Source organism: Kryptolebias marmoratus, linkage group LG21 (assembly GCF_001649575.2).
Source record: "Kryptolebias marmoratus isolate JLee-2015 linkage group LG21, ASM164957v2, whole genome shotgun sequence".
Taxonomy (NCBI): Eukaryota; Metazoa; Chordata; class Actinopteri; order Cyprinodontiformes; family Rivulidae; genus Kryptolebias; species Kryptolebias marmoratus.
The window spans coordinates 1,516,133-1,530,823 of NC_051450.1; the positions used below are offsets into that span (position 1 = coordinate 1,516,133).

At 39.9% G+C, this 14,691-nt stretch overlaps 2 protein-coding genes across 4 annotated transcripts in view; both read right to left on the minus strand.

Moving 5' to 3' along the window:
• LOC119616626 overlaps nt 1-14,691 on the minus strand; it is a 91,287-nt gene that overhangs the window by 30,901 nt on the left and 45,695 nt on the right. The gene's annotated exons all lie outside the window — the stretch shown is intronic.
• The window catches only part of LOC108248759 (NACHT, LRR and PYD domains-containing protein 12-like), a 29,338-nt gene continuing 15,192 nt past the window's right edge, over nt 546-14,691 (minus strand). Inside the window, exons 5-12 of the mRNA XM_037973190.1 lie at nt 14,363-14,689; nt 13,795-14,248; nt 11,881-12,054; nt 10,589-10,765; nt 8,731-8,904; nt 2,599-2,772; nt 713-886; nt 546-570 (exon numbers count right to left, since the gene is read on the minus strand). Of these exons, the coding sequence (XP_037829118.1) occupies nt 561-570; nt 713-886; nt 2,599-2,772; nt 8,731-8,904; nt 10,589-10,765; nt 11,881-12,054; nt 13,795-14,248; nt 14,363-14,689 (1,664 nt within the window). The 3' untranslated portion in view covers nt 546-560. The remainder of the gene's footprint in view (nt 571-712; nt 887-2,598; nt 2,773-8,730; nt 8,905-10,588; nt 10,766-11,880; nt 12,055-13,794; nt 14,249-14,362; nt 14,690-14,691) is intronic.

A 14,691-nucleotide genomic window follows, 5' to 3' on the forward strand; every position in this document is an offset into this window, starting at 1 on the left:
CTTCTCCACGTCGAGAGGAGCCAGTTGAGGTGGCTCGGGCATCTGGTGAGGTGTTCCAGGCACGTCCCCCTGGGAGGAAGCCCAGAGGAAGACCCAGGACACGCTGGAGGGACTATGTTTCTCAGCTGGCCTGGGAACGCCTTGGGATTCCCCCGGAGGAGCTGGCCCAAGTGGCTGGAGAGAAGGAAGCCTGGGTCTCCCTGCTTAGGCTGCTGCCCCCGCGACCCGACCCCGGATAAGAGGAAGAAGAAGATGAGATGATGAAGTCATTTTCATCCATTGTTTATCCACCATATCAGATGGAGCAGCTTACAGTGGGCACTGTGCTCTGCTTTCAAACCCATTTGTGAAGATATTAAGCTGCAGTAGTTCCTGTAACTGCAGCTGTAGACAAAGTCTGGAGAAGCATCATTACTTATTGATCTGATACTGCCAACATCACTTTTTTTCCAGCCACCTCCTGAAGTGCTGATGAGTCACCTGTTTTTGCTCTGATTCAACAACCAGTAATAAGCTGTGGTGACTTATGGTCTACATCTTGATCACATTGAGAGGGGTGCCTAAACACACCTGCAAGAGAGAAGAGAGAAGAAGAGGAGATAAATTCCCTCCATCAGCTGTCAGTCAGTGATGCAGCATCATTCAGCAGAAGGACCAACTTCACTGAGGAGAAGCTGCAGGTTTACAGAACTCACTCAGACCATCTACTGACCTTACAGTCTGCAGTTTGTAGTCTGGACTCCCCACAAGATCCAACAGCTGCTGAACATCTGGATCCTTCAGGTTGTTCCTCCTCAGGTCCAGTTCAGTCAGATGGGAGGGGTTGGACTTCAGAGCTGAGGCCAAAGCAGCACAGCTGATCTTTGACAACCTGCAGCTCATCAATCTGAATAAAGGATAAAAGCTGTGAGCTGAAGCCAACAGGATGCAGGTTAAAACTATAATAAGAACTCAATTATTCAACTGGACACAATTAGTTTTACTGGATGTCAGAGCCACAAAAACACAATCAATTAGAGGCCTAGCATTCCTTGAAGCAATGCACATCACCAGTTGCCTTTCATCCCAGAGCTTAACGCTAAGATCATCTGATGATGACAAAGTTGGAGTGTTTTGGTCAAACCTTGGAAATAACGTTCTAAACGCTCTCATGTGATATTCTGAGATCTCAGCTGATCTGTTAGAGCTCAGAGTCTGTGCTGGGGAGGACTCTCAGCTACTACCACACCTAATGTTAGCTTGATACAATAAAGCAGTGGTTATTGGACTGTTATTATAAAACACAATAGATTATATTGAAAAATGAAATGTTTCCTGTTTTATTTGGTCAAATGGATAAAAAAATCTAAAATTAGTCCAATTAGTTTTTTTAATATTTAAATAAAAATAAAAGCAGTTAATTTCCTGGCAAACATAAACCAGACCCTCCAGGATTTTGTGATGTTGCGATCGCAACTATTAATGCAAAATCAAGCAAACCCCACAAAATCGCAACTTTGCCCCAAACACCGCAACTTTAACCCAATATTTATTGTTTCTAAAGTTATTTGCCACCGTTTCTGCGGTCTAGTCTCTTCTTTGTGGGTTTGTGTAGCGTCGAATACAAAATAACCCCAAATAACTCAGGAAGAAGACACGTGACANATTGAACATAAACGCATCAACAAACTCTTTGTGTCTGCAAAACATGTGAGGAGAGCTGCAGACCAGGGACAATCCAGAAACGGTCATGAATGTCAGTTTAGAAGCTATCAAAGTTCTCAAATAAAGCACCTTTTGATAATGTCAATGTTTGTTGGTAATTATCTTACAAAACTAGTAAGTATTTTTGGTTTATATACTAAAAGTTATGTTTTTTTATGGATTTTAGTAAAAAAAAAAAAAAAATTGCAACTTTTCAACGCAACTTTTAGGAAAGTGCCCCACGAAATCAGGCATTTTAGCCCGCAACTATCACAAAAAATGCCCACAAAATCCTGGAGGGATTGATAAACAAATTATTGACACAAATTAATTTCAAATCTAAAATCCTGGTTCTTGACAAACCTGCTTTGAGTCGAGTCAAACTTTATTTGTAGAAAACATTTCATGCACAGCAGCCCAGTGTGTTCTCCAACAAGAATAAATATACAGTTTCAAACACATGAAACTGCACGTGCACATCAAATAATTCAGCAAAAAACAACACATGCATGGAGAAAAACTGCAGCAAGAGCAGAATCATGAAGTCGAAATACTACAGATATATCTGATTAAAAACTCCAGTTTGACCTTTCTAAGTTTGGAGGTTTTTGAACTGGACCAGACCTCAGGTGGCCTACATGACAGCCAACTTTAAAGCCTTTTTTACTTTTGCACAGACAGATTTCATAAATCACAAACTGTGTTTTTATGCATTTGTATTCAGGGGAGAATAATTTAGACCAGGTTTGACAAGAACCAGGATTTTAGATTCTGACCCAGAGCTGATCTAAGCTGGTCCATATGTTCAACTTTTGAACTGAATGAAACATTTATAAATCAATAAATTCTGAAGTATCAGTGAATGATTTTAGTTGGACAAACATAGAAAACCTCCAACAGCTGCAGTGAACTGACCTCAGAACCTCCAGTCTACAGTTTGGACTCTCCAGGAAACCACAGAGTTCCTTCACTCCAGAGGCAGACAGGTGGTTAAAGCTCAGGTCCAGTTCTGTCAGATGGGAGGGGTTGAACTTCAGAGCTGAGACCACAGACACACAGCTGATCTCTGACAACCTGCAGCTCATCAATCTGAATAAAGAATAAAAGCTGTGAGCTGAAGCCAACAGGATGCAGGTTAAAACTGAAATATGAACTCAAGTATTCAACTGGACACAATTAGTTTTACTGGATGTCAGAGCCACAAAAACACAATCAATTAAAGGCCTAGCATTCCTTGAAGGAATGCATATCACCCGCCGCCTTTCATCCCAGAGTTTGACACTAAAATCATCTTATGATGAGAAAGTTGGAGAGATTTGGTCAAACCTTAGAAATAACATTCTGAATGATTTTATGTGATATTCTGAGATCTCAGCTGATCTGTTAGAGCTCAGAGTCTGTGCTGGGAAGGACTCTCAGCTACTACCACACCTAATGTTAGCTTGATACAATGAAGCAGTGGTTATTTGACTGGTATTATAAAACAAAAGATTTATATGAATAATGAGCTGTTTTTTTGTGTTATGGTTAAAAATGGATGAAAAAACAATCTAGCTCCCAATTGACCAAAGATGAGCCTTCCTGATGGTTATAAAGTTCCTTTTTTTGAAAACCTATTTAACACATGTCACACTTCAACCAAGGTAAGAGCCAGAATGGTAAACACGTAGAAGAAATTGAAATGTCATTCTACAGTTTCCAATATTGTTTAAATGACATTGATTAGTCTGTGCTGTGCTTCTATTAATGTCTTAATTAGTCCTGTTCTGGAGCTAAACCTTTAGCCGTTTTAATTAACTTTATATTAACTTTGCACCACGCTCCAGTCTCTCCCTTTGCCATTGAAATATTTACATTCAATCTACAAAAACTGCATACATGTATGACCTTCAAAATAAAGCACTTCCATGTGTACTAGAAATTTAAAAAGTAAAAGTGCCAGAAATGCAAATGATCTTTTTCAAGGTAAAACATTAGTTAATAGCCTTTACACCTAATATGGTTTGATTTTCTTTTCTGTATTTAGAATAAAAACATTTGTATTCAGTAGGGAAAATTCATATCCCAATATCTGTTGTGATGGGTGGCGGTAATGTTTTTGGTATAAAACTTGCAATAGGAATGAAAAAAAGCATAGGGTGTCATTTTGTCAGCATGTATTTTGAAAACTGCCATTCCCGAAAGATAAATACCTTCCTTAGATTTGGATCCATAAACTCCAATGTGGGAATTCCTATCAGAACTGTTCAGAAAACATCAAAGAGAAGCACCGATCGGTCCCTCGTTACTGCGGTGGACTGGCTTCACGCCAAAAAAACAGGACCTCCTGCCAGCAGTGGTCTAACTATTTTTAATTTTAAAGGAAGGGTAAATGTGGAGGAGGACATCTTCACAGAGAAGGAGATTAGAAACTAGAAGTTTTCCTTCAAACGTGATGTGAACGGGTGCCGTCATAAAAAGGTCTGAGCTGCTTAAAGGCTGACAACCTGAGATCAGTTTGTGATTCAGAGAAAAAAATATAAACAATCCATGTGGGATTAAATAAACTTCCTGTTGATTAATTTACTCTGGTGTGAGACAGAAACACTACTTTGAAGCGTGCTCACATTGTTTACAAGTTAGCATCAGGTTAGCATTGTTAGTGTAGCAGGAGGGAGTTGCTCTGCATCCAAAGGGGGTGTGGCAGGAGGAACTAGGCCCGCTCCTAATGAGTCACACCTGGGCTGCCTTATTGGCTGTATTTAGGGAGGTGCTCTTTACTGCTCTGTTATGGTTCTGACATGGTCACAAATGCAATTCGGCTTGGTTGTTTGGTTGGTGGTTTGCATGATTCAACTGACTCAGTAAGTAATCTCCCTTCTGTTATGGAAAAAGCATGGATGACTGTTTTAATTCAGTTTATATTGTGGTTCCAGAAAGAACTGCTTGGGTTTCCCTGTCGCGGGGCTGTGGTAGCAAACTTACCTCCCCAGAGAGGTTATAACTTACAAAAAGGGTATGTATGACACTTTGATTTAGATCATCAAGTATAGAGAAACTGATGTATTGTTTGCACGTCCTCCTGTCACTGGGCCAGAGGGCGCTCTCCAGTCCAGGTGAAGTACTTCAGAGAACCTGAGAACCTAGTAGCAATGCAGCTACAACTCTGTGAGATCCTGCTGTTTTGCTTCCCTGCCCTTGGTGCAGTTTTACTTCACGCTGCCTTGTTTATGTTTTGCCCTGTTTCGTTTGGTGTGTGTGTTTCAATTTTGGATGCAGCTGATACAGAAACTGCGGTTTGCAGTCTAGGGCTGGCTCATTGATTAGAGCGACTCTTTTCTCGTGCCGGTCCGATTACAGTTTGTAAATAACTTTTCTATATTGTAGTGATTTATTTTTTTTTAAATTGTATTTCATTTAATTAGATCTGTGTGTCCAGGCTAGGGACCGAAGGTGGCGGAGGGTCTTCGGTGTGGACTGGTCCAAGTGTGTGCGAGTGGTTCACATTAGAATGCATGTTCACTAGTGCCTGGGGTGATTTACTTGTTTGACTATTCAATTTTATTTATTTTTTGTATTAATTTAGGACCAGTTGGCCCGGTAAGATTTACCCTCCTCCACTGGTAGGCCTCAGGCCTGCAGTCTTCCCCCTTCCTTCCCCTCTTCAGTGTGCTGTGGTTTTAAAATGTTTTGAAGAGATTTAGAATAAATAAAAGTAATCTTTTAATTGCTAAATTGCGTCTCTTTCTCCCTGGCGAGCGAACCTGAGCGCTTTATAGGAGTTATATTTCCTTGGGTGTAATTCCCACGTTGGCGTTGTTGACATTCTTATTTGGTTACCCAATTCCCTGTGTAAAGGTAAATTTAGTGGAGTAATGTCACCGCCAAATAACACATTCCTGTGTTGCCACATTTGTTAGCATCACTAGCTCTCTCCTGTCATCTATGTTGATTTGCAGTGTCGTGCTGATGTCATGACAACGATCTGAGTAATCTGTTCTCACCATTCCACATTCGCAACTAGGTCGTTATGAACGTTGTTTTGTCGGCCATGACGCTCCTAGTGATCATCAGAATCTGTAGAGTTTTCTTATCTGATTCCGGTTCAGGTTCATACTGGTATGGTTGTTTATTCATTACTCCCCAGAAGTCTTCCAGCACTTCTTTGTTTAAAAAAGGCTTCTTCCATTTCCACTAGTAAACAACTGGACAGTAGCAGCGTTTGTGGCAGGTGTTACATGGAGCCACATTTCCCATCAGATCCCACTCTCCAATTTAACAGGAGGAATGGGATCTGATGGGGTGTATAAACTGCTTATGAAATGTTTTCACAAGAAAATATTTTTTTTTAAGAATCATACACATTGTTGGTTAATGTTTTCTGTATTATGATATTATTGGCACATTTTATTCCTAAAATTATGGTTTTCAATGAGAAATGTTTGCCCCTATAAACAATTCTGTTAATAGTTAAGTTTTTATTCATTATTTTTTCCACACATTGTCTATATTGTACATGAGTCTGTCTATCACACTAGCAAAACAGTGGGTCAACTTCGCCGAACACATTGTTTGAGCTTTCACGGTGTCTGTAGTTCCCTTGTTGCGCGAGCACAGAGCGGCGGTTATGAGCCCTGAACAAGCGCGTTTTTTGCCGCATGAGTGGCATAAAGATGCAGGGGGAACCGTATCTGATAGAGAAACGCTGTTGACTAAACACCAGCCATGGCACAGCGCTCGTTATGAACCCAGGACCAAGCTCTGCCCCATAAATTACCCACTGAGGAAATTGACTAAAACGCTAAAAACTGTTTATTTAACTTATGTCAAAAAACGGGTCCCTGCAATGTTGTGTGGACATGTTTGACTAAAAAAACCACAATGTTTATTTTTTAGATTTTATTTCAGTTCAGCATTAAACAAAAAAATGTTGGTAATTCTTAAGTTTCCAATCTTCTCACTTAAGAAATGAACAGCAACAGAGCAGCATTTTACATAGAAAAAGTGACTGTTTAAACCTGAACCAGGTCCAGACAGACATTTTGGCTCCTGCGCTCTCAGCCATGCTGCTTCCCGCTAGTGTTGTTGTACATGAACGATTTGTTCAAACGAACAAACTGAACCAAATTACTTTATTCACTGATTCGTTCCTTACTTAATTCAGTTGAGGGGAAAAAAAAAAATTAATTCAGTTGAGTTCAGCGGGAGTGGAACTTCCGCGTTCTGTGATTCACTCATGACGTGAATCTAAACGACACAGCGGTGTGCGCCATGTGGGCGGGGAGGGACTTGTTGACATCTGAGCGAATGAAACTTGAGCTTCATTCACTGTAAATAAACACCATGTATCACTCAGTGAACGAAACACTGTCTGACTCTGATCATTTCGTCCTCACGGGGATTTGATCCCAGGCTTTTGGCAGCGGCAAACATTTATCAAACTAACTACTAATGTTGAGTCAAGCTTTGTGAAAATAAACGCACACATGCCCCGTCCCCATTACCTGAACAGACTGAGGTACACATAAAATACCGAGAGGAGAGGAGACTGTAGAAGAGCGAGCAAGACTCCCAGCGGGGGTGGGGGCAGGGGGTCCTTAGGTCGTAACAATAATGAGCAGACAAGAAGGACTCGAGTTTGTTTAGTGAACGTGCTGCTTGCTGCTGTAGTGTTGTAACACTCACCAACTTCAGCTACACAGAGAGAGGAGTCTGTCAGAGAGGGCAGGGGAGGGATTCATTCAGTGAATAAACTGCTGATTCACACATGCACAGAAACGGAGAACTGCTGCTGAGGAGTGATTTGTTAGCGCTGGAGGTGGTGCTGTTTATTTGGGTACCGCACAAATAAATTTAGATTTGGTAGTTTGCCTCTAGCTTTAGAAACTGGACGATTTCACTCAGTCCCAGAGGATCTGTACTGTTTTTTTATTTTTTATGACTAAGTTTGCTGTAACAGTGAACTTTGATGTACACTTGCTAAATTAAAAAAAAATAAAATACAGATTGTCACTGCATGATCTGTTCTGGAAGCACGATGATCAGCTCATTTACCCAAGCGCCAAAAGGAATGCTTCCAGGAGGGCTTTTTTTTGTTTTCTATTCTTTTTTGTTAATAAATAATATATGATTTAGAGGGAATAATAATAATAATAATAATAATAATAATGATACATATAAAAATGATTCAACAGCATTTTGCTAGACCGCTATGACTGATCTGAACATGCAGAATAATTCTGTCACACTGACAGCATAAATATGTTACAGTCCCATCAATCAACTAATACACCTTTTTCTACTGATCTATAATTTTCAAAGTAAATTAAGACCGTTCTTATTCATAAACGGAATTATAATGCTGTCTAGGAAAATTAATCAATTCATCATAGAAAGATATTTTTTAATTAATGTAAGGGATTCATATTGATCCTCTTATTTTGAAGTGTACCGGATGTTGTGTGTGTGGTGGAAGAGGTTGGAATAAATACGCCACCAGTGTTGGACCGGCTAACACAATCTGCTTACAACTATCATTTCTAAGTACCTGACAATTGTTATAAGACCCTCGATTACATTAATATTAATAAATATGGTATGTTACTTTTTTTAAATATCAAATGTATATAATACATGTGTTATATTAAATCAGCTTGCAGGATATAATTTAACCCACCTTTGTAATTAAGGCTGGAAGTAATTATTTCTGGTACAATTTCCTAAATCTAGCATATTCCACAGCGAACCAGAAGTATTTCTTTTAGAGCATGTGTAAATGAGCTGACGGTATGGATCGTGTAGTAACAGATCTCTATTATAGGCTAGATGTCTATCTTTTATACCATGTACCGTGTATATGACTATTTCTAGTATTCAGGGGAGAATAATTTAGACCCAGTTTGACAAGAACCAGGATTTTAGATTTTGACCCAAAGCTGATCTAAGGTGGCCCAAATGTTCAACTTTTGAACTGAATGAAATATTTATAAATCAATAAATTCTGAAGTACCAGTAAATGATCTTAGTTGGACAAACACAGAAAACCTCCAACAGCTGCAGTGAACTGACCTCAGAACCTCCAGTCTACAGTTTGGACTCTCCAGGAAACCACAGAGCTCCTTCACTCCAGAGGCAGACAGGTGGTTAAAGCTCAGGTCCAGTTCTGTCAGATGGGAGGGGTTGAACTTCAGAGCTGACACCAGAGAAGCACAGCTGATCTCTGACAACCTGCAGCCCCTCAATCTGAATAAAGAATAAAAGCTGTGAGCTGAAGCCAACAGGATGCAAACTTTGCAATCTTGTTCCAATAATTTATCTGGCCCACAAACATAAGATAAGAAGGAAAAATCTGCTATGGGGACAAAGCACAAACTGAAATGCACTAGCTTTAGCATCACATGCAAAAGTCCGGAGATCTGGAATAAAATTAACAGCACAATACAGACTAATCAGACTAATTCAAATGGCTGCATAACTAACAGTAAAACTGGATATTAAAAACAGCATATTCTATACAACAAAGATAATTCATTATCATTTATTATGTCTAATATAATGTTTTATAAACATATGGATAGGAAGTAAAATTAAGAATTTGCCACCCCGAATAATCTGATGCGTTTGATAGTGTTTTGTGAATACGGCTGTAAGAAGAATGACATCAGTTAATGTAATAAGGTCTGACTGATGCAATATTGTGTATAAATAAGAATGTGTGAAACTAGGTAAGGGACTGTATGAATGTCTGTGTGGGATGTGAAATAAGAATATTGATTTAACTAGATCAGGGGTAGGCAACCCTGGTCCTGAGGAGCCACTATCCTGCATGTTTTACTTGTTTCTCTGCTCCAACACACCTGATTTGAATCAGTGTGTCATTAACAGGCTTCTGTAAACATGAAGAGGTGATTTAACCACTGAATCAGGTGTGTTGGAGCAGGGAAACAAGGAAAACCTGCAGGATAGTGGCTCTCCAGGACCAGGGTTGCCTACCCCTGGACTAGATGTAGGTGTGGGGGTATGGTTTAAATTGTATTGTTTTGTAAAAGTAATATATTTTGTGTTCGAGGTCCCTGTATAAGTTAAAGCAGCTTCTTGGGAGTTCCACCTTTTTTTTTTTTTTACAAAATCTTGTAAATAAATAAATGACGCAGACTAAAACTTAAATATGAACTAAATTAAAGAACTGGACAATTAGTTTTACTGGATGTCAGAGCCACAAAAACACAATCAATTAAAGGCCTAGGATGAGAGGTGGCGGGTGATATGCATTCCTTTAAGGAATTAAAGGAATGCATATCACCCGCCACCTCTCATCCCAGAGTTTGACCCTAAGATCATCTGATGATGAGAAAGTTGGAGAGTTTTGGTCAAACCTTGGAAATAACGTTCTGAACGATCTCATGTGATATTCTGAGATCTCAGCTGATCTGTTAGAGCTCAGAGTCTGTGCTGGGGAGGACTCTCTGCTACTACCATGCCAAAATGTAGCTCAATATCTGTAAAATTCACTGAGTTGCAAATTTTTGAGAGGAAGCTAAGGTTGTTGAGCTCTGAAAACCATACTGATTTGGGTTTTCTTTAAAAGTTAATCAGTTTTAGACAATCATCCAATCATTACTTTCTGAGACTTTCATTAAAACTGTCCAGTGGTTCATCAGATAAACATACAAACACAACTTTGTGTAAAAACTGATGTTTAATATTTAATCCAGTAAAAGTTATTTAAAGGTTAAAACAAGCAGCAAACCTGGTTTTGTTATAAAAAGGTTTTTAGACGTTTGGAAAGAGAAAATTCAAAACAGACGTGTTCATGTTCAACTTTTGAACTGAATGAAACATTTCTAAATCAATAAATTCTGAAGTATCAGTGAATGATTTTAGTTGGACAAACATAGGAAACCTCCAACAGCTGCAGTGAACTGACCTCAGAACCTCCAGTCTACAGTTTGGACTCTCCAGGAAACCACAGAGCTCCTTCACTCCAGAATCCGGCAGGTGGTCATTCTGACTCAGATCCAGTTCTGTCAGATGGGAGGGGTTGGACTTCAGAGCTGAGCCCACAAAAGTACAGCTGAACTCTGACAAACTGCAGTCCTCCAATCTGAATAAAGAATAAAAGCTGTGAGCTGAAGCCAACAGGATGCAGGTTAAAACTGAAATATGAACTCAATTATTCAACTGGACAATTAGTTTTACTGGATGTCAGAGCCACAAAAATTAAAGGCCTAGCATTCCTTGAAGGAATGCATATCACATATATATGCAGGCTGATTAGCTGTGGCAGCCATATTGAATCAGGTTGACTCCAAAAAGTAATCAGTTGTAGACGTTCATTCAGTGACTTCTTTCTGAGAGTTTTATTCAAATTGCCCAGTGGTTCATGAGATATTTTGCTAACAGTACACAAAACAAAAACACAGAGACTGACATGACCAAATACATGATCGCTCCAGCTTCTCCTTCAGCAGCGAGCGATGACTGATGTTTAAGATTTAATCCAGTAAAAGTTATTTAAAGGTTAAAACAAGCAGCAAACCTGTTTTTGTTATAAAAAGGTTTTTAGATGTTTAGAAAGAGAAAATTCAAAACAGACGTGTTCAAGTTGTCAGGAAGGAGCTTGGCGAACCCAGAATGCACACTTATCATGAAGTTTAGGGGAAAAAAAAAAAAAATTTAAATTGAAGAACAAAAACAAAAGGTCGGCGGGGCATCAAAACAAACCATAACAAAAATCCAATGATGACGATACAAGAAGACAAGATAAGGCAAGGCAAGGGAACCAGATAACATGTACCAGAGACAATTAACCAGCGACGAAGCGGAGAAGATGATTTAAAGACAAATTTAAACAGAGGGTAATTAGGAGAAGTGGGCACAGGTGAGTGATTACAATAGTGAGAAGGTGGAAATGGGCATGGCAGGCAACCAAGTGATAAACAGAGGAGAAGTGAATGATGACGGGAAACAAGACAAGGAACAAAATAAATAAATTACAAAATAAAATGAAACTCAAACAGAAACAAGGAAGCATAACCCCTGAAACAGAAAACAAAGAACCAAGAACCAAAGCCAAAGATAAACTCAAAAATACTTGAATTCATGACACAAGTTCAGCTTTTGAACTGAATGAAACATTTCTAAATCCATAAATTCTGAAGTACCAGTGAATGATTTTGGACAAACATAGAAAACCTCAAACAGCTGCAGTGAACTGACCTCAAAACCTCCAGTCTACAGTTTGGACTCTTCAGTCCAGAACAGAGATGCTTCACTCCAGAGTCAGACAGGCGGTTCTGACTCAGTTCCAGTTGTGTCAGATGGGAGGGGTTGGACTTTAGAGCTGAGGCCACAACTTCACAGTGAGTATCTGAGAGTCCAGCAGCAACAGCTCTGTAATGATAGAAAAAGTGAAGTCAACTGTAAGAATATGTTGGTGTAGATTCTCAGTCATCCAGGCCATGGTAAATTCAAATTCAAATTCAGGCTTTAGGCCTGATCCCCAGTCAGTTTCACTCCAATCAACACCTGCACTCATGTGACCAGAGTGGCCCATCAGTGAGTCAGACAAACAAGGACCCTAACAAGCCTCTATTGTTAGGAGAGTGAGAAAAATTTTGCAAGCAATCCAGCTTACATCACATCTCATCTTTAAAAGCTCAACTCCACACTCTCTATTTCTGAATTGAGAAAGCTCCTCGGATGAGAAGCAAAACGTCTTCAGCTACAGAATAGAAGTCCAGTTGTTTTTGTTTTTTAACTTTTTTGAATTCAACTGTAAGAAAATCAGCCAATCTTTCTGATAAACACAGACTGAAACCATCTGATGACTAAACAGTGATGTCATCATCTGATGAACATCTGCTCTTCACATGTGTTTGATATGACACAGGGAATCTCTTCAGTCTCTTTTAATGAAAATCTTGGTTTTGCTTTAATCTGCAGATGGAGGGAACATGGCGTTACATTTCTGCTTCCATCATGTCCACAGTCTGTCAGTGGGATCTGATCCAGAGTCAGAATCAAGAACACTCTGACTCTTTTCTACTTTTAATTTCAGTTCAGAACATTTGGACTGAGTTCAACTCGGTGAACAGTTCCAGCTGGAAAAATTATCTCTTTGCTTCCTGTTCCTGTTAGCTACAACTGTTCATGTCCACACAAAGGAAAATGCTGCTGATATCAAGCTTTAAGCTTCAGAACATCTCAGCAGGTTGTGGTGGTGGAGGGTTATTGTTCAGCTGCAGGGGAGACATGGGCCAATGGTCCTTAGTCATGGAGTCAACAAATCAAGTTTAGAGGAAGATTCAAACTATTTAAACCTCAGAAACACACAGCTGTTAAAACTAAAGCTGCATTGTGGAATTTTCCTCTGCTTCACTTTGAAATCAGACAAATATTTGACTCTTTGACTCCATTTTCTCAACCATCTGAGGCGAAGGTCAACTGGTGGAAAAGTCCATTTGTTCCATTTGTTCAGGAGCTTTTAAGATGTTTAAGGTAACAGAAATTTGTTCTGTTGTGTTTCAGCAGCTGCTAGCTCTGTTAGCCTGTCAGCATAACTTCCTGATTTTCTACACTGAGATATGACTGCTGTCTGCTGCAGGTAAGACTCTGATTACTCACAAGGACTTCATACAACCTCACTGCAAACAGTCTGAACATGTTTGGAAGAGAAAATGAAAACAGAAAACATCAAATCAGTGAAAGGATTGTGTGAATATATTCAGATAAACCAATAGTGGGCAGTAAGGGTCAGAACTCCACCAGGACTGGGATTCAGAAACCAGTTCTGTTCAGGACTCTAATATTTGTAGCGAGCTGAGACCCAGGAGGACTTCATCTGGTTCCTGTCAGACTCTGAGCTCTGTGTGGACAGATTTCAGACAGCAAGGGATGGATTTATGTTGTCTTCTTAAAAAGGAACTAAAGAAATCAAGCCACATCTGAAAATTTAGAGGAATACAACATTTCTAAGTTGACCTTTGACCCTGTAAACTTCTTCAGTAATTTCTATGAAAATGTTTAATCTGATGAAGATTAAAAAATGTTTCTAACTTGATCCAAACAGAATTCCCCTATGTCTCTAATAACTACTAATAATAATTCAAACTGCTGTTCTACTGGACTCACAGAAACTTCCTGCAGTTCCTCACAGCTGGAATCAGTCTCAGTCGTCCCACATATGATGTGTTGTACGTCTTCAGGTCCACCTCATCCAGAACCTCCTCTGACATTTGCAGCATGTAGGCCAGAGCTGAACACTGGATCTCTGAGAGTTTCTTTGATCTGTTCTTTGACTTCAGGAACTCTTGGATCTCCTGATAAACTGAGAGGTCCTTCATCTCCATCAGACACTGGAAGATGTTGATGCTTCTATCTGGAGAGATTTTGTAATTGTTCATCTCCTTCAGCTTGTTGGTGACACTCTGGATGGTTCCTGGACTGTTCTCTGTCTGACCCAGCAGGCCTCCTAAGAGTCTCTGGTTGGATTCCATAGAGAGGCCATGAAGGAAGCGAACAAACAGGTCCAGGTGGCCATTTTTACTGTGAAGAGATTTCTCCATGATTATGTTCAAGAAGTCATCTAATTTTGAATAAGAGTAACTTTCCTCCTGTTCATCTTCCTCCTCCTCCTCATCTTTATCCTCCACCTCTTCATCCTCCTCATCTTCATCCTCCTCCTCTTCATCCTCATCACGATTATAATCTTTCTCTAGAAACCGCTCCATCACCTCCATGTTCTTGTTGGTGAAACAGTGGAACATGTAGACTGCAGCCAGAAACTCCTGAACGCTCAGATGAACAAAGCAGTAAACTGGTTTCTGGAAGATCACACACTCTCTTTTGAAGATCTCTGTACAAACTCCTGAGTACACCGAAGCCTCTGTGACATCAAGACCACACAGCTCCAGGTCTTCCTGGAAGAACATGATGTTTCCTTCCTCCAGATGTTCAAACGCCAGCCTCCCCAGCTTCAGAAGAACTTCCCTGTCAGCCTCCGTCAGCTCCTGTGGACTGGTCTCAGGT